The 18254-nt window shown below is 32.1% G+C and overlaps 2 protein-coding genes and 1 long non-coding RNA gene across 4 annotated transcripts; 2 read left to right on the forward strand and 1 right to left on the reverse strand.

Moving 5' to 3' along the window:
• The first annotated feature begins 725 nt into the window (after positions 1-725).
• On the forward strand, positions 726-4892 carry LOC130818606 (uncharacterized). The gene is made up of 3 exons (XM_057684770.1): positions 726-914; positions 2347-2457; positions 4317-4892. Exons 1-3 carry the CDS (start codon positions 726-728, stop codon positions 4782-4784), a joined length of 768 nt encoding a protein of 255 aa, XP_057540753.1. The 3' UTR covers positions 4785-4892.
• Positions 4893-5038: 146 nt separating this feature from the next.
• LOC130818946 (uncharacterized) lies at positions 5039-7174 on the forward strand. Its single transcript, XR_009044037.1, has 3 exons — positions 5039-5635; positions 6091-6163; positions 6585-7174. It is a non-coding gene; the product is annotated as an uncharacterized LOC130818946 (long non-coding RNA).
• A 6677-nt stretch (positions 7175-13851) lies between these two features.
• Positions 13852-17486, reverse strand: LOC130818947 (gibberellin receptor GID1C-like). 2 transcript variants are annotated; one of them, XM_057685229.1, is made up of 3 exons: positions 17146-17486; positions 16936-16993; positions 13852-15940 (listed from the first exon to the last, which is right to left on the reverse strand). In XM_057685229.1, exons 2-3 carry the CDS (start codon positions 16972-16974, stop codon positions 14927-14929), a joined length of 1053 nt encoding a protein of 350 aa, XP_057541212.1. In that variant the 5' UTR covers positions 16975-16993; positions 17146-17486; the 3' UTR covers positions 13852-14926. The 2 variants fall into 2 exon arrangements, with proteins under 2 accessions (XP_057541212.1, XP_057541211.1); XM_057685228.1 differs by having other exon boundaries at positions 13867-15940; positions 16936-17486.
• Between the last annotated feature and the right edge of the window lie 768 nt (positions 17487-18254).

Raw genomic sequence — 18254 nt, forward strand, 5'->3', positions numbered from 1 at the left:
AAAGAATCAATGAGAGTAATGTCTAGAAAAATTCTACTGGCAATTTGCATTCTACAAACTAGTACAAAGAACATTATTTGCTAAAGAATCAAAATTTTCAAGACTTTCAGTTCATATGCAATTGTTATTGGATCATACATTTCATTTGTATTGCATTTTATGTGAGCTCTACTTTCTTGTTTGAGTCAATTTTTTACTTTCTCCAAAGAGCACTCTCATTCGTGAGTAAAAAAAAAATTTCATCAATCTCTCTCTATAATTTTCCTTTTAACCACATCAAATTTTATGTGAAAATATTTACTAATTTAATTTATCCCATCAATGAGAAAACAAAAAAAATTATCTCTACTTTTTTGTGGGTTTTTACTAATGGGAGTATAAACCTCACAAAAATATTTCCACTCAAAGAAAATTTTCAAACCAACGGGATTGGTCTAAGGATGAGAATATTGTCTCATTATAATGACATTCTACAAAGCTAGCATTAATTAAATTATCAGTCATTGATTTTAGATTTTAATGATTGATTTAAATTTAAATCCAACATAAATTCTCATTCTTCTCCGCGAACCCATTTTCATACGTTAGTGTGGTGCAATAGGAACATATTTTGCACATCTAGATATTTTCAAATGATATTTTCGAATGTGATATATTTGATTCTCGATTTTGCACTAATTATTGTGGTAAATATTTATGACAAGCATTTAGTCTCAATCTTATAAATGATGATACATGTATTATTGCATGACCCCAAGCAGATAATGACAATTTTAACCTCATTAATAATGATCTTACAATTAATTGTTGTCTTTTATACGTCAATTACAATTTTCAAAGCTTATTCGAAATATGAACATGAACCACTTGATGTTATACGTCAATTACAATTGTCAAAGCTTATTCGCCTTATTGTATAATCTGGAAAATTGGTTTCTTAGTCAAATGATTTGAGCAAGTAATTTTGCAAATGTTGCATTTTTAGTGTGTAAAAGGCTTACATGTGACCATAGAGTTAAGACATCAATAAACATCATAGAGTATCTAATTCAGAAGCATGATTGACTAGCTCACAAGGCAAATATCTCCTTGAATTCTTTCCAAGCACTTAAGAATTTCCATAGCAATTTTATTAACAGACGGTAAAATTATCAATTTTCTCTATGAACATGCAAACACAATAATTCATTTGGTTGGGGGATTCTAACTTTTTGCCATTGAATGTCCAATTGAATATTCAATAATTATTTGCATTACTCTTTTATCATTTCTTTATTTTCTAACTTCTGGTTAGACACCATGTTTAATTCAATCAAAACGATATCTGATGAATATGCTGGTAATTTTACTTGAAAATATATTTCTTACCGCATCTTTCAAATGTGACGCAAAAATAATCATTATGATTTGCTATCATGGTTACTAGATGATAACCATTTTGGCGCACCCCTTTATTTAAAGATTTTTACAATTAATTAAGTGGGTTTAGCATTTACATAAAAGTTTTTGAAATTTTTGCCATATTTATCGTTGGTTATTCATTTCTTGCTGTTCCAAATACCATAGGCATTGTTAAATTGAATTTTGTCTATTTCAATATAGTGTTTTGATTTTTAAATTTTGATTTTATTGTAGCGTTTTTTTTTTTTTTTTTCCTTCAAAGTACCTACATCCTTTTAGTAGATGAAGTTAATTTTTTTGATGTTAATTATTATAATTAGGCGTGCAATTTGTTATTTAATGTTGATTATCAAAATGTAGATTTTTTTTACATGTTGGAATCTTAAAACACTGGTTGAAGTTGTAATGAAGTTGATTTGGTTAACATTTAACCTTAACTTGTAACTAGTAAGGTTCAATTGCATACAAAACTTAAATCAAAAGAGATGTTTCATTCACTTATGTTATGTAGGAGAGGGTGAGATATGTCAAATGGATGTTGATGTGTCATGTAAAAGTCGTTCTAGAAAGTTTGTATTGAGAATTTTTTTTCAAATTAATGCTAATTATAAAAATATTTTCAATTTTACGTTGGTCAGCAAATTATTTTCCATATTATACTGTCCACGTAGGATAGCTGGGGATAGTTTTTTTTTCTTTTTTTTTAAATAAAACCGCTTTCTCGTACAGCGGTTTATTTAGGAATTCAAACAAAACCGTTAGTTGAGATAGTGTTTTGCAATACATGGAAAATTAAAAAAATAATATCAGAGTAAACCGCCATCTCATTTGGCGGTGTGGTCGTGTACAAAAACAAGCCCAGCTGGCTGCTGCTCCTCATTTCGTTTGTTTTTCTACTTCCTTCCTCTTTGACATTCGACTGATTTTTTTTTTAAAAAAAAAAAGCTTTTCTTCACTCAATTACTTCATATTCACAATTCCTCTCACTCAACTAAATCAATCAACTACATTGCCATCATCTCCTTGATTACTTGCTTATTATCATCCTCATTTAAGGTATGAATCTAACCCTAATTTTTTTCAATTTGCAAATTGATTTTTTGTTTATGATTGTTGTCATTTGAACGTATAATAGATTGATTGTTTGTAACATTGTCTTGATTTCATGATTTAAGCTTACATTTTACACATTTGTAGTTGAATTTTATGATTTCTTTTGTATGCATATAAAGTGTTCGATGAAATGCTACAATGAAAGTTTACTACTTTGTTGGGTTAGTTTAATGGATTTAGTATGTATTCATGATGTTGTCAGTTTTATATTTGAATTGACCCTTTTAATAAGTGTTATAATACTTTAATATTACACATTCTTGTTACACATTTACACTTCCCTTACTCACAATCAACAATAAAGTGTATGTAATATCACATGAAAAACTTGCTTGTATGTGCAGAATATGGATCATTATCCCATTATACTATATTGGGGTGGGGAAGTAAGTTATACGGGATCCGATGTGGTGTATAATGGAGGATTGAATGTAGTGATGTTTATCCATCGTCAAAATACAACTTTTAAGGTGTTTCTTAGCAAAGTGTATGATGTAATTGGTTGTGATCGCAACTCTTTTATATTAAAAATGGAGATGAAATATCCGGTGAATGAGAAAATGTGCTAGTTTCGGTTAGGAATGATGAAAGCATAAGTGCTCTTCCTTATGCGGCTTCACAAGCCCTCGGAACGACAATGAAGGTTTATGTTGAAATGGTTGCTAATTCGGTTAATGCTAGGGAAGTCATGACTAGCATAGAACTTCAAGAATCGGGTCCTAGTGTGCGTCAAGACACATTCACAGAAATGTTAATAAACCCAAATGACTTGAATGAGCATCTAGATGAGTTTACTTCTCAAACTCATTCACGTGCCATTGGTTGTGGTGTAATGAACACCTTCTCCACGGCTCACTTGGGTAGCCATAATGCCAATGAGGTTGACTCTCTAGATCATGAGAATAAGCATATTGATTCTTATCCAGAGGAGGATGATGAAAAAAGATAAGCTCTAGATGCAGCGATTAGTGGTAGTGCTCCATCGCAAGACTAGCTCCGAATCGACGAGGTCGATCAGAGGTTGATTGATGCATGGATGACTTGGAATAATGACAACTCCATGACTGAAAATGGTGATTTTAGGATAGGGCAAGAGTTTAACTCATTAGACCACCTTAAGAAAAATGTTAAGGCATGGGCAATATCTAACAGTAGAAACTTTCATGTAATTGAGTCGGAGCCTACAAAGTATGTTATACAATGTACTAAAGCGAAGGAGAAACGTTGTGAATGGAGGATGTGAGCAATCATGACCGCCACTGGTTCATTTAAGATTGTGCAATATAAGGAACATAAACAAGATTGCTCAGGGCATTACAGTGATGACAATCCCCTCCTAAGATGGATGCTTTGCCTGACATATATAGAGATAGCCAGGTAATATGGTGATCCCGTTGTCCCCTCATTTGCTTTGACTTTGTGGAGTTTCATCTGTCGGATCGTGTCATGCATCAGTTTGGTTTGGAGGAGCCTATTCCGGATGCTTGTGACACCCAGGCTACACTACATGCCATTAAACAGAGGACTGCCGACAACTTCCTGGTTCGACATCGATCACACATAGATGCATGGAATGATCGAGAAAGTGCGACGGTGCAAGGAGAGAACTACACCGGTCAGAGATTGGGTATGTACATGGCGTGGTATAGGCAAATCATGATATTGCGCATCATGAACCCAACATTTGCACAGCCAGCATCGCACTATCATCCCACTGCTACAATATTAATAAGTTTTCTTTCAACGTTCAAAAATATTAATTAGTACATGTAATTCTTATAAAACTTATTATTTATATGCAGGCTGAGCGCAGAAGAACGGTTCTTGTACAGTGTAGTGACGCAATACATGGGGCCTCTGCATTACCTGTTGATGTGGGGCATCGCCTATGTACTCAGACCTTGGGCTCCATCAACACGTTGTTGATGGAGGTCTTAAGTCAGAGGGGGTATGATTACCTAATTCCCACCCGTCCCACTGCCAGTGATGATGACACGTTGCACACTCCTTCCACTAGAGGTTCTGGTCACAGAGGTAGTTCTTCACGAAGTTCTAGCAGAGGTTCATCAAGAGGATTCGGTTATTCATCTAGTCAATGTCGACCCTTGAGATCTCCATCATCATCTACAAATGCTATATCGCCATTTGTTTCCCCAGGGCCTGTGTCCACTCAGCGACGAGAACCTGCTCTTGATGACATTACAGAGGCTGATGAGTCCACACCGACCTCTACGACCAATGTACGCAGCAAACGAGGTCGGAGAGTCTAGATTACTTGACTTGGGATGGTTATTGTACATATTCAACTTATGTAATATTTTGGATGGTCGTTATGTAATATATATGTGCTATTTTCATTATTCATGTGTACATGTAACATTTGGGATATTAATATTTTAAGACGAGTAAGTTTAAGAAAATTATCAGTGCGAGAATGATCTTAAATACACATGACATAACATATTGTCAATTTAATTTCTCTTCTTTTCCTTTTCTTTAAAAAAATCAAAAATCAATCAGATTTTGGCCTTAACATTACAAGTATTCATATTCTCCTCAAAAACCCCTCATCCGTCTTCTATTTCCTCATGATTCTCTGTAATCTTGAGGTAGTAATGCAATGTTCGACTCCTGTGAAGCCTTGAAGCAACTTTTTCCCTCTCCTTGTGACAGAATCGGGCAGCCATCAAACCCCACCTTCTTCCTCTTCTTCCATCTATTATTCATCTTCTTCATTTGCCCCTTTTTCCCAAAACCCTTACATTTTCGAAAACCCCAATCATCTTCCTTTCATTCTTGATTTCGAAGCAAACTAGCAACCAAAAACATGATCTCATTCTGTCTCGGTTTTGAATTGTAGTTAAACCCAGTTTCTCTCATCTTTTCTGAATTTCGAGAGTGCTTTTGGCAAATACAAGAACCATTATCTAATTTCTTGGGTTGATTTCTTTGGTGTACGACTGGGTCAGTGTAGGTGCAAGCTGAGGCAACATCTCAAGGCTAAATTCATGCAGTCTATCTTTCTAAAGAACCAAATATTAACATTTCCTCAGGTTTCCTATGATTTCTCGGCCAATCAACAGCAACTTCCTTCGTTTCGGTTGCCACTGGTTTCGAAGTGGTATGTGTTAATATACCCTTGTTCCTCTTATTCTTATGTATTACTTTTATTCAAACAATCCTCTTTTGATCTAGTTACCTTGTTATTTTACTGATTTCTTATCAAGAATTATCACCATCATTAGATCAGTTTGTTGATTTCAAGATTTATGACATATACTTGCTTCAATTGATTTAACATTGTTTGATATAAAATTAGTGAATTTTGAGATTATAAATATTGTTGGGAAACAGTTGTGGTAAAATAATGGGTATTTGACGTTCTTTGATAAATTGGGCCCTAAACTTTAATTCGTGGTGAATTAAAGACTAGATTAAGCACTATTATGATAATTTAAACATGTTAGAATAGAGTTTTTATTAAGATACAGCTTTAGGAGGAGATGTAATAAGTTATATGTTAGTATAGCAACGTCGAACGCACTTAAATGGTGTTATGTTATTGTTATGCTCCAGGAAACGATTTCTCTGCGCGCTCTTTCTAGTTGATAGCTGCGAATCGATCACAGCTCTTTGAAGCGTCTTGTTGGTGAGTAGTAGCAGTCCCTTAAAGGGTCTGGCCAGACTACTTTTCGTGTAAAATAGTTTTATCAAAGTTCATTTGAAATTGAAAATTGATTGAGACAAATGTTGTTGTGACTGCTTATGTTGATATTATGATATGGTCAATGGATCGGGCTTGCGAGCTGGTCATTGACGGAGTTGAGGAACATTGTTCCCTACTCCCTGTTTTTGAAGCGAATTGTCATTCAGATATTGACTAGCTTCACCCGAGAGTGACATAGCCTTAGAGCTATGGATGTTCCTCTCAACTAGACTCCTTGTGCGCACATAGATATAGGGAACTGATGTTGCTTTTAAACCTATGATTTGAATTACTGTGTTTTGTTGTTTTGGATTGTTACTTCTCATTCAGTTTAATCTGACCCCCTGTTGTTTCCATCTTTTAGTTTGATCACAGATCGAAACCGATCGGGAACGATGGGTTAGCGATGCTGAATAACGTTCCAAGGATGTATATTGAGTTAAGCACGTAGGAATTTGTAGGTTTGTATTAGGATTTTGGATAAATGTATATTAGATTTGGTTGTGTTGGTTATATTGGACTTGTAGAGGAATGTATGATTATCTTGTGTGTTAGTAAAATGTTTGGTTTGAGATTTAGCTGAGTTAGTCACGTTAAAGAGCTTGTGACCCTTTGCTCAAGTTTTGGAAGTGTGATTTCAATTTCTTGGGAAATGAACCCCGTGATGACCCTGTTTACTCAGTCAACGGTAAGTCGGGTTGTTACAGTTAATCGTCCTCGTTTTTAATTGAAACATCGGTTAATGAAGTGTTTTGAGTACTGGAAGTGCTTGTTGGTTCATTTGTTATGTAATATGGAGTGTTAAATTATTTTAATGCAGGGTATGAAATGTTTAATGTTCAAGAGTTTGAGGTAAAATAGGAAAAATGCTGCAGACAAAACCGTCATTTAAAGTGGCGGTTTATATGTAAGGTGAACTGCCATTTGCAGTAGCGGTTAATCAATTTGCAAAAATTACCCTTCAAGGATAAATCGCCATTTGCAGTAGCGATTTAGTATTTCAAAAATAATATATATATATACATATATATATATATATATATATATACATATATATATATATATATATATACATATATATATATATATATATATATATATATATATATATATATATATATGCACTGAACCACTATGTGTAATAGCGTTTTACATTAACATGCAAACCGCCATTTGGAATGGCGTTTTTGTATGACTGCATTAACAAAAAAACAAGCTGTCCTACATGGACTGTATTTAGGGAAATATTTTTCCCTTTGACGCACATTGGGAATTATTTTTATAATTAGCAACAATTTGGGAAAAGATTCTTGTATTGATTAATTCAAGCATGAGTTTTCTTGATGTATCTTTTCAGTTTTATTATACTTGCTATATTTGACTTTTTATACAATTTAATGTTTTGTTTTGATCATTTATATATTAAACTATGTTCATCTAAAAATTATAAAATTATAATATTATATAAGTATGCGATTGGACGATTCAAATAAGATCTCACTCAACTATATTTTTCTTACACATTAGCCGCAATATATAAACAATAGTGTCAATAACATAATTTTACAAGTATATTAGAATGGAGGAAGTAGTAATTTACAATGCTAAGTACATTTTATGGTTGATGTGGCATATAGAGGTTTTAGACTAGTAGGATGCCATTGCCATATGGTTTTTGCATCCGAAAATAAGAGTTCAGTCATGTTCGTAGACTTTTTCCGTGATTGACCGCGCATGGCATTGAAATTTGATGCAAGCTCCATTTTATGCTACTACTAGCATATACACATATTGACATCGTTATAAATTTATACTCCCTCCACACTAATATAAATGTCACATTTGCTTGGGCACGGATATTAAGAGTAGTGTGGGGTCCATTAAAAAGGTGGTAGTTGGGTAAATAGTGAAGAGTAATTAGTGAAAGGTGAGTAATAAAGGGTAGTTGGGTAAGTAATGTATATGAGGGTATATTCGTAATTACTTGTGTGAACTAAGAATATTTAGATAAAAAAAAGATTAACGAAAATAAAAATGTGACAATTGATATGGTTTTACCAAATAAGGAAATGTGACAATTATATTGGAGTGGAAGGAGTATTATTTTAAAACATTTATCTAGTTATAAATTTTGGTTTTGTCAACTATGTTTTGTATATTTAATTATTTATGTACCTTCCTATCCAAATTTTATCAATCTTATAATGCAAAGATGCAGATGTTTTCAATAAATTAAGAATATGGTCTATCGTTGTGATTATTTAGTGTAATTTATATTATTTTTTTAAAACTTTATGCATATTTTACAAACATGTAGGAGCTTGAGGTGTGCGACGGATTGGATTATGGGGTAGAAACACAAATACTTTAACTAGAAGTTAAGTTTCAGAAGCAAAGTACTAACCAATAAGCGACATATGCTTTATTATATATTGCTAATTTTTACTGGGGGCAGGTATTAATTGGGAGTTTTTTGACTGCGCATATCCTTTTTACTCCCTCCTTAAGAGGAACAAAGTATCGCTTGTCCACATCTTTCAGGAAAAAATACCCCCACCTAAACTCTGCCTTATGCGAGATATTGAAAGTGTTATTTACCTTTACCTTTAGAGTGGTGGTTCTCTGTCAATAATGAATTTGGATTAGAGCTTGTTGATTAAGACCACTCTTGTAAACAATAGTTTTCTTCTTTAGTGAATTTGCTACTTTTAGCAATGATTTAAGTTTAATTAGACCAATAATTGATTTAATGGTTTAATTTATACTATTTGATGTAGTGGTTTGTTTGAGTTGCAAATTAAAAAAATTTTCCTTGGTCCTATGTCCTATCGTACATGGGCAATATGTACATAATTATTTTTCGTTTTAGCATACGATGAGAAAATATTACATTAGAGCAATTTTCAAGAACTAAATAAGTCAACTATTTATGATGAATAAAGTTATTCTTATTTTGCAACACCTTTAAATAATTCAGATTTTCAAATTTAAAAGGCAAAATCTTTAAAATAATCTCAACTAATGCCTCTTAGATTAAAATATACCCCACTATTAAATAACTCAAAAAAAATATCAACTATTATAGAATTTTCTTCAAAATAGACCGGATGACTTATAACCTACTAAGCTAGTAATTTTTTAAAGTTTTTAAATTAAAAAAATATTTTTAAAAACTAAACTTACCTCACCCCATCACCCTTCCCCCCTATAGCTACACGCCCACCCCCGTCTTTGCACCAATCCAACCCCTCCCTAGCCTTTGTGAATCCATATCTCCTCCCTAACCTCCCATAAACCCTAAACACCTCACACCCACCAAAAACCCAAATTGGTTGTAACCCAAATTTTGAGAAGGATATTATAATATTTGGGTATATTTTTACTTATTCAATAGTAGGATTATTTTTGAGCTAATGAATAATAGTTGAGATTATTTTTGATATTTTTTGTCAAATTTAAGCCTTTAGATTATGGTGTAAGCAAATACACACTTAATTAATGTTTTTTGTCAAATTATACTCTCTTTGTTCTCTAAAGTTCTTCCCATTTGGAATATTCCACCTTAAGGAGAGAAAAATTTAATTAATATTTTTGACATATATTTATAAAATAAAATATATTCATGTGAGATCTCGATAGATTTGTCTTAATATATACTTTTTTATTATTTATTTTTTTTAATTTTTTATTATGTGTATTTAGAAATATTAAGGTTTAAAATTTGCATTGAAAACTGTACAAAAAATAAATAAGAAAAACAAAAAAAACGAAGGGAATAATATTTTTCTTAAAAGATTTTTTTAGAAGCTTAAAATATGACAATTTGATTGAGACATTGGCCCTGTTTGTAAATAGTTTATATACAAACATGTTACTTGTCTATTTTTCATTTTTTTTATAGGTCAAAAATAAAAATTTAGTTGGTACATGATTTTAAGCTATCTAAAAAGCTAGATTTTAAGTCATAATGAAAAGTTATTATGTGCAGCTTTTTACTTAGTTTTGGTTTATTAAATTGCGATGGTCATGGGTTAGTCCAAATATTATTTTAGACCCATACCTTGACATGTTGGTTTTGATGCATTAGATTCCTAAATGGGTCTATATCTTTTATATAAGTCTTAAAATAAATAGAAAATAAGTTTTAGATGAATTTTAAAATAATTTTTGGTTGTGTAATGAGTCTAATCTTGAGCAGCTTTAGTAAGGTTGGGTCTTAATTGCTAGAGAGCAGGTTTGAATCGGGTTTGAGTATGAAGATCTTAGATTTAAATTTAGACATTTTTTTCATTCGAACCTAGATTCAGACTCTTTTTTTATTCGGACGCCAATTCTAAATTCATTGTCTAAAAATGATATCCGTACCCTAAAATTAGGATTAGATCGAGGACAAATCTAGGATGCGGGAGCATGTCTACTTGTTAGCTAACATTTTTTTGATAAATAACCAATTGCTAATAATTAATTTAGGAAAGGCATTCATTATGAATTGACTTATACAACTAGTTTAATAGCTACTAAAAACATATTACCTCTATTATTTATTATTGTCTTATTTTTTTATTTGGTCAATTCACTTTATTATTTATAGTAAAAAAAATTTCTTATAATTTTATCCTTATGAGATGCCAACATAATTACAAAAATGTTTTCACTTAGATTTCTTAACCTAATCGTTTACCACCTTAACCCAAATTTTGATTTTTGTAATTGATGTAATTTTAATGTAGTTAAGTATAATTTATGGAGACCTAATGTAGTTAAATTTTAATTATGTAATTTTATGAATTAATGTTGATGAAAATGAGTAGTTTGATTTTCCCTTCAAATAATTTTAATTTCTTTTCTTACATATAAAGTAAATTGGAGGGATCAATTAAAGTTAATTACTTCTCTTATCACATGTGAACTTGCACATTGTGGCCTCCATTTTAGGTGGTTCCCTTCGTTTCTTAATATTTATCTCTAATTTAAATAGGACAAAAAAGTGAATATAAAGGAGTATTAATAATTTTATTTAAGAGTTAACTAAACAAGCCAACAAATAATAAGCATTTTCTCCTTTCCATTATACTTAATATATTTTTCTTGTTTAATTATTTTAAATTACTTGCTATATTGCTATTTTTGACAAAAAAGTAACTATGAAAATCTTTATTTTTGCCATTGTTTTGTGCTTACTCATACCTAATTACTCCCTACGATTTGTATTATGGGAAGGAACCAAGAAGAGTATTAATAAAGGATAATATTCTATTAAAAATCATTATTATTTGAAACAAATAATGATTAATATAACTTGAAATAATAATAATAATAATAATAATAATAATAATAATAATAATAATAAGGGGTGAAATGTTTAGTAAAAAGAAAAAAAAAAGTTATATGAGGAAAAAAGGTACTATTAATATGAAAGAATCAAATAATTTTTTGGGTTAAAAAGTAAATATGTAATAATCTTTTAGTAAAATATGTTTGATAAATGAGGTTAATTTTGTCGATAAATTTGTTTCAAAATAGAAAGATTAATAATGTAAAAAACTTTGTAAAATTTTCTTTTGGAAACATTAGGAAGAACAAATAAGAATAGAGGGAGAAACTTTTAATCTTTTTAAAGTTAAAATGGTCTTTTTAATTAAAAAATATTAATTTTTTAATTATTGTACAAAACCATTATGTAGCGGATAAGACAAAACGAACAAACAACTTATTGTCAAACACCTAAAAAGAATACTAATTTGTTAATTGAATAAGCATTATAAATTCTTTCTCCATTTATGTCAAAGAAATGAAAAAGACAAGTAAAATGAAAACAAAAGAGTAAATAGTTGGCTCAAATAATCAAGTGGATAATTTAGCATATTGTTCTTTCTCTATGTAGGGTTGGTTTCTCATGACAAAGACAAAGGAACAAATAGTACGGAATTATTATAATAGCTGTTACCAATTTACAAAAGAGTAGGGGAAAAGAAGAGAAGGGCCCTGAACTCTAAGGGGTACTGTCCTATGAATAATTCCAATGTCCAACCACCAACAATCATCAATCTTATTAAGAGGGTCTCATTAGCTGTGGCCACTGTTTATTGTTCACTAACTACAAATCAATCATGTACTACTATATATACTTTCTACTTCCCCTTTAATTTGTAACTTATTTAAAGAAGTAAAAGATAATAAATTACGTTGACGAAATTAAAAGAGAGTTAGAACGTATAAATTTGATTAAAAAAATGGTGGGTCATTATCAAAAAGTAAAAATGATGTAAAATAAGTAAAATGAATCTAAATAGCAAATATTAAAAATTCAATGGGACAGAGGGAATATTCCCTACGTTTCTTTAGATTTGTACCTTTTTCAAAAAAAATAAATAAATATTACTCTCATTATCTTGTTTGATTTGCACTTCTTTTAAAAAGGTCAAGGTCAGAGTTAAAATCAAAGTCAGAGTCATAGTCAGAATCATCAATTCAGTATCTCGCACAAGTTAAGGTTCGAGGAGAGGAGGGTAGTGGACAGATCATACCCTACCCCTTGAAGGAGAGGAGAGATGCATGCACTTAATTTGTCTCTCAAATAGTTAGATTCCTGTAAAGAGGTGTAAATATTAATTTGTACTTGGTATATTAAGTGGAGTCAAGAAATAAGTGGTTGAGATTAAAAAAAAAGAATAAATTTGTGAGTGAGATTAAAAAAGTTGTGGAGACTATTATTAAAAAAATGGTGGATTAAGTGAAACAATCCAAAATAGAAATTAGGTGTGAAAGTTTGGCAATTTGCTTATATGGGTTCCAAAGATGAACCAACCCCACTTCTTTTATCATCCAAAGTCCAAACAAATCAATCATATGTAAGCACTTCTAAATTGCTAGCTTTCATAGACCACACTATTATTTATGTAATGTACTACACTTGATTAGTATGGGAAAAAAGTGAGTGTGACAAATGTTTATCACATCAATTGATTATGAGGGATGGAGAAACCTCAAAAATAGTAAGGTGATAATATAAAGAGATGATTTAACTAAAGAATAATTGCCCTTCTTCCAATCATTTCATTTATGCTTCTATATAATAGAATTATACGAGAATGAAAAGAAATGGTTGTTCATTTGTGAATTTCTAGAATCGATAAAGAAATAGTGTTTTGAATTTTGTTCTTTACTTTAATATATTTCTGAAATTAAACAAATACAGACTAAATAAGATAGGATTCACATAAAGTATTAAACTGAGATAGATGGATTAGTGTTCAACGTAATTAACCCCACTTTGAAGAATCCGAAAGGTATCCACTATTTGGAATTTCAATTTTAAATGCAAATCAAGCTTTTATCATTTTTTTTTTTTGTATTGATGAGATTTGAGTGAAGTTGCATTTGACGCTTGCAAATTACAATTAAGAGTCACATCAATCGTTGATATAGGGAAAAAACGACAACTAGTAAACTATCCTAACTCAGTTTATGCCATGACATAACGTCCCTTAATGAAATTTAGGTAATGTATGTTGTGGCCGTTGTTTGTATAGACTTATCATCTTCCCTTTAGAAGAACCTCCACATTTATTGATATAATAGCTACTAACATTGATCTATCATTCTATTGGAATAATGCTATTATCAGTAGGTCTAATGACAATGAACTACAACCACAAAAGACAGGAAATTTCTCACCTCAACCATATTTTTAGAAAAAGTTAAATATTCCCTGATTACAAATTTATTAAAGATAGCTTATTTTGGATCTTGAATGTGACATCTTCACTAGAGATAAGATAAAGAAGAACACAAACCAGAAGCATATACAACATATTGACAGCTTAATGAAGAATTCAAACATTATTTGCACAATCATCACCATCAGTCCATCATTATCATATCCAATATATCCCGCTCACAGAGGCTATGATCAGGTCTGCAGATGATTAGAAGACGGTGGGCTATATCCTTATGAGATAAGGAGGTTGCGGAATTAGAGACTTTCAGCTCGAGAGGAACCTGCAAATGAAAACAAAAGACCAGACCACGCCATGGGCAACACATACTAGCATTAATACCGAGGATGGTTAGAATTGGATCCAAACAATATGTTATATGCCACAAGAAAATCAACTACAAAAGGATATATAACACTGAAGTATCATTCTTGTACAACTGATCGGATATTGAAGAGATATACTTCTTAGTTCTTATATATAGATATAGATATTTGTATACACATACAGATTTTACAGTATCTATTGAGTAACATGTTGCCCATGTCCTCCGATTAGTACTATACTACTATTAGCGTAGTCGCAAGCTCCAATCAGTAGAAGTACCGCGGCCTGTGTAGTGGTCTACTTCCACCATCTCGGCCAGAAGCAAAAGGAACCAACCAGCAATTGCCCCGAATTGCTCAGGACTTGGTAGAAAAGTCTAATACTAGTACTATTATACATAAAAGAGACTTGCCTGAATTAGGTAATCTCATGACTGACTACTCAACACTAGTAAAATTAAGTTTAAGCCGTGCTGCAACCGCAAGAAAGGCCAGAAATCATCATTTTGAGATCACTGAAAGCAGCAACTTGTTAACTATAACCAAACGTATCAAACGTATTTCGAAGAGTAATTAGCACTACTCACTCGGTAAGTTGCACACGAGTGCAGAAGCTAGGTGCCCCGAAGGTGATATAATACCCTTCGTTTGGATTGAACCATCTATTCGGTAAGACCAACGAATTTGCGGATTTCATCCATGACGGTGTAGAAGTGACTGTTATTCGGCAACAAGTAGAACCCGATTGTTGCTTGCTCCAAATATAGAAGCTTGACATTATGGCCCGATTTCTTCAGCCCTTCTACATAAGCCAATTGCCAATCGTGTATAAGATCCAAACCCGCTACCACTACAAGACTTTTCGGAAACTTCAATGCTTTAAGGCTTTGACCACGGGGACCAAATGGGTTACACGCTGGATGGTCCCGATTTTCTCCTTCAGGAAGAAATGCTCTCCAATACCAATCTCGGTCCTGCAAAGTCACGAAATATTTCCCATCTAAACCCTGTTCTGATTTGGTCCTCTCTTGCCCACCGAACATAGGATTAAGAAGAATATTGCCTATTACTTCGATTTCAGATTCGATTGCTCTAACGGCAACATTGTGAGCTATGTTACCGCCTGAACTATCTCCCGCCAAGTATATATGTACTTTCGAGTCCTTACTTTTGAGCCAATTCCTCGAATTCACCCATTTAAGGACAGTCCATCCGTCATCATACGCACAAGGGTATCGGTTTTCAGGTGCACGCCTATAGTTTACCGACACTACAACAGCCCCGCAAACACCAACTAATCGACGACAAAGTACATCATAGATACCACTATTGGCAGATGAATGAGCAAAGCTCCCCCCATGAAAGAAGATTATCACCGGAACAGCGACATCAGACTCCACAGGCTTCTCTAGGTTGATAATAGTTGTGGTCTGACCTTCTACGACAATTTCTTCCTCAACAATGGTGGGACGATATACCCTACAAAGGAGACTAGTACTACGATCAACGACAACATCAAATGACAGAACACCATTAACGGGGTTTGGATCAGCTTCGACTTTTCGATCAAGGTATTCTGCTAGATGACGGTTAAACGAACCATCAGGACGTCGAAGCATATTGTATGCCAACTTAAATTGTGAGATCAGAACCCATGTATTCAGTGGTACAACCCTCTATACATTGCAAAAAGAACAAACATCAACTTTCTTGGCATTTCAAAGAATCCATCCAATATAAAAAAGGTAGCATTCCACATAAAAATAACAATAATGTCATATAATGTTGGTGGCCTGTTTAGCGGGTTCTTAGCTTGGGATCACACTTTGTCCTAAGCTTTTGTATATTTCCTTTTTTTGTTTGTATATATTTATGTATCTATTTTACAAAAAAAAAAACAATAATGTCATATAATCTCTAGTTTCTAGTACTAACATAACATTACACAAGGAAATTACCCAATAAATAGTGAAAACTAAGAAATTTATTCAGATGATTGGTGTTAGAGTATATAACAGATCATGAGTCCTCAACGATAAACTAATAGCTGAGGCCCCTGATGTTCTTTTTTTTATTTGAGGGTAGGCCAGAGAATCTATATACAAGATGGGGCGAGAGAATAAATTTTTCCCATAGGAAATGAGAATTGAAAGTTTCTCGCAAGGATAAAAGAAAAAGCCCTCAACGACTGTACTAACCCATCATTGTCGTCCTAGTGCGGTTGCTAAGGACTAATGAAAAGTGAATTATAGAATCAGAACTCTATCTAGCCATTAGGTGAACCCACTAACAAAGAGAGCTTAATTTGACTAGAGATAGGCAGATATGGCACAAGAAAAACAACACCCAAGCTGAAAATGCTACCCAACAAACAAAAAGAGAAACAAATCAAACACAAAAGAGACAAAATACAAATTGCTTGGCCAAATAACAGCTGTTATAAAATCAACCCAGCAAAAAAAAAGATAATTTACATAACATAATAGGTACAGCAATACCAAAATTAAACCTTTACCTTTTCCCATCTAAATCCATCAAAAAACCCATCAAAATTCATGATCAAAACCAAATAATCTAAGCAAATATGGCCAAAATTCAATAGTATATTAACATTTAAATCACAAAATGAAGATGAAAAGCCATGAAAAAGGGGTGAAATTGTGTAAATTACCTTAGACTCATTAACATTAACTCCATTATTGGAAGCCATGGTGAAAGAAAGACAGAACCTTGAACAAAGTTTGGTCAAAATTAGCTAAAATAAACAGAAACCCAACTCAGATAACATGGAAAACTGAACATAAATCTAAGAAAGAAGACTTGAAAAGGACAGGAAAAGTAAATAAAATAAAAGAAGCAGCAAAACCCAGAAAGCTAGTACCTTTAATTTTGTTTGTAAGTGAAAGAAAGAAAGAAAATTGGTAGAGTAAATAATAAATAAAGAAAAGGGTTCAGACTAATAACCAGTATGGAAGTAGCTGCAATTAAAAAGATACTTCACACAAAAAAAAAAAAGAAAAAAAAAAAAAAAAAAACTGCACCAAAACAGAGGAGACAAGGACAGAGAAGAAATGAAGAGGAGGGGGTGTACAGGATTAAATATGTGGCGTAAGATAGTGACAACGCATACAACAAGGCTAAAGAGCAAGGGGGGTGAAGGAAGGTAGAGAAGGGGGATGGATGAGGGAGAAAGAGAGAGTTTTGTATTGAGAAGATGTTATGTGGGGGCTTGCTTCTATGTGAATGAATTCAATTTATATTAAGAACCAAATTGATGATGAAAGTTGGGTTTTTTTGTCTTTTTCTTTGGAAATAACTTTAGATATTGTTAAGGGTATTAAATTGGTGTTTAGTGTTTATTATTGGTTTTTTGTCTTTTTATGTGCAATTAACTACGAAGAGAATAGGGAGGGAGTAGAAAAAAGTAAACAAAAATGATGATGCAATTCTCATTTATGGTTTTGTCGTTAAGATAACCGATTCCGTTAATTAAGTAAGTAATGTCATATTATAAATAAATATATTTTGATTTCTTGATGATTTACAAACAATAACATATATTTTGAATAAAATGAAAATAGGTTATGGATATTAAATTGGTGTTTAGTGTTTATTATTGATTGATTTTTTGTCTTTTTATGTGGAATTAACTATGAAAAGAATATGAACTAGGGAGATAGTAAACAAAAATGATGATGCAATTCTCATTTATGTTTTTGTTGTTTATATAACAGATTTCGTAAAATAAGTAAATACCGTAATAGTGTAAATAAATATATTTCAATCTCTTAATAATTTACAAAAAATAATATATTTTGAATCATAACATATACTAAAAAGACTGTTAAATGTCAAGTGTCTTAATTTTAAGACTCTGCCTAGATCAAACTATTATTTGTTATTGGTTGACCTGTCTACATCAAATTGTTATATGTTATTTTTAACATGTCTAATTCAGTCATTATTATTAACCTCTTTAATTGCAAAGTT

Source organism: Amaranthus tricolor, chromosome 7 (assembly GCF_026212465.1).
Source record: "Amaranthus tricolor cultivar Red isolate AtriRed21 chromosome 7, ASM2621246v1, whole genome shotgun sequence".
In the NCBI taxonomy this organism is placed as follows: domain Eukaryota; kingdom Viridiplantae; phylum Streptophyta; class Magnoliopsida; order Caryophyllales; family Amaranthaceae; genus Amaranthus; species Amaranthus tricolor.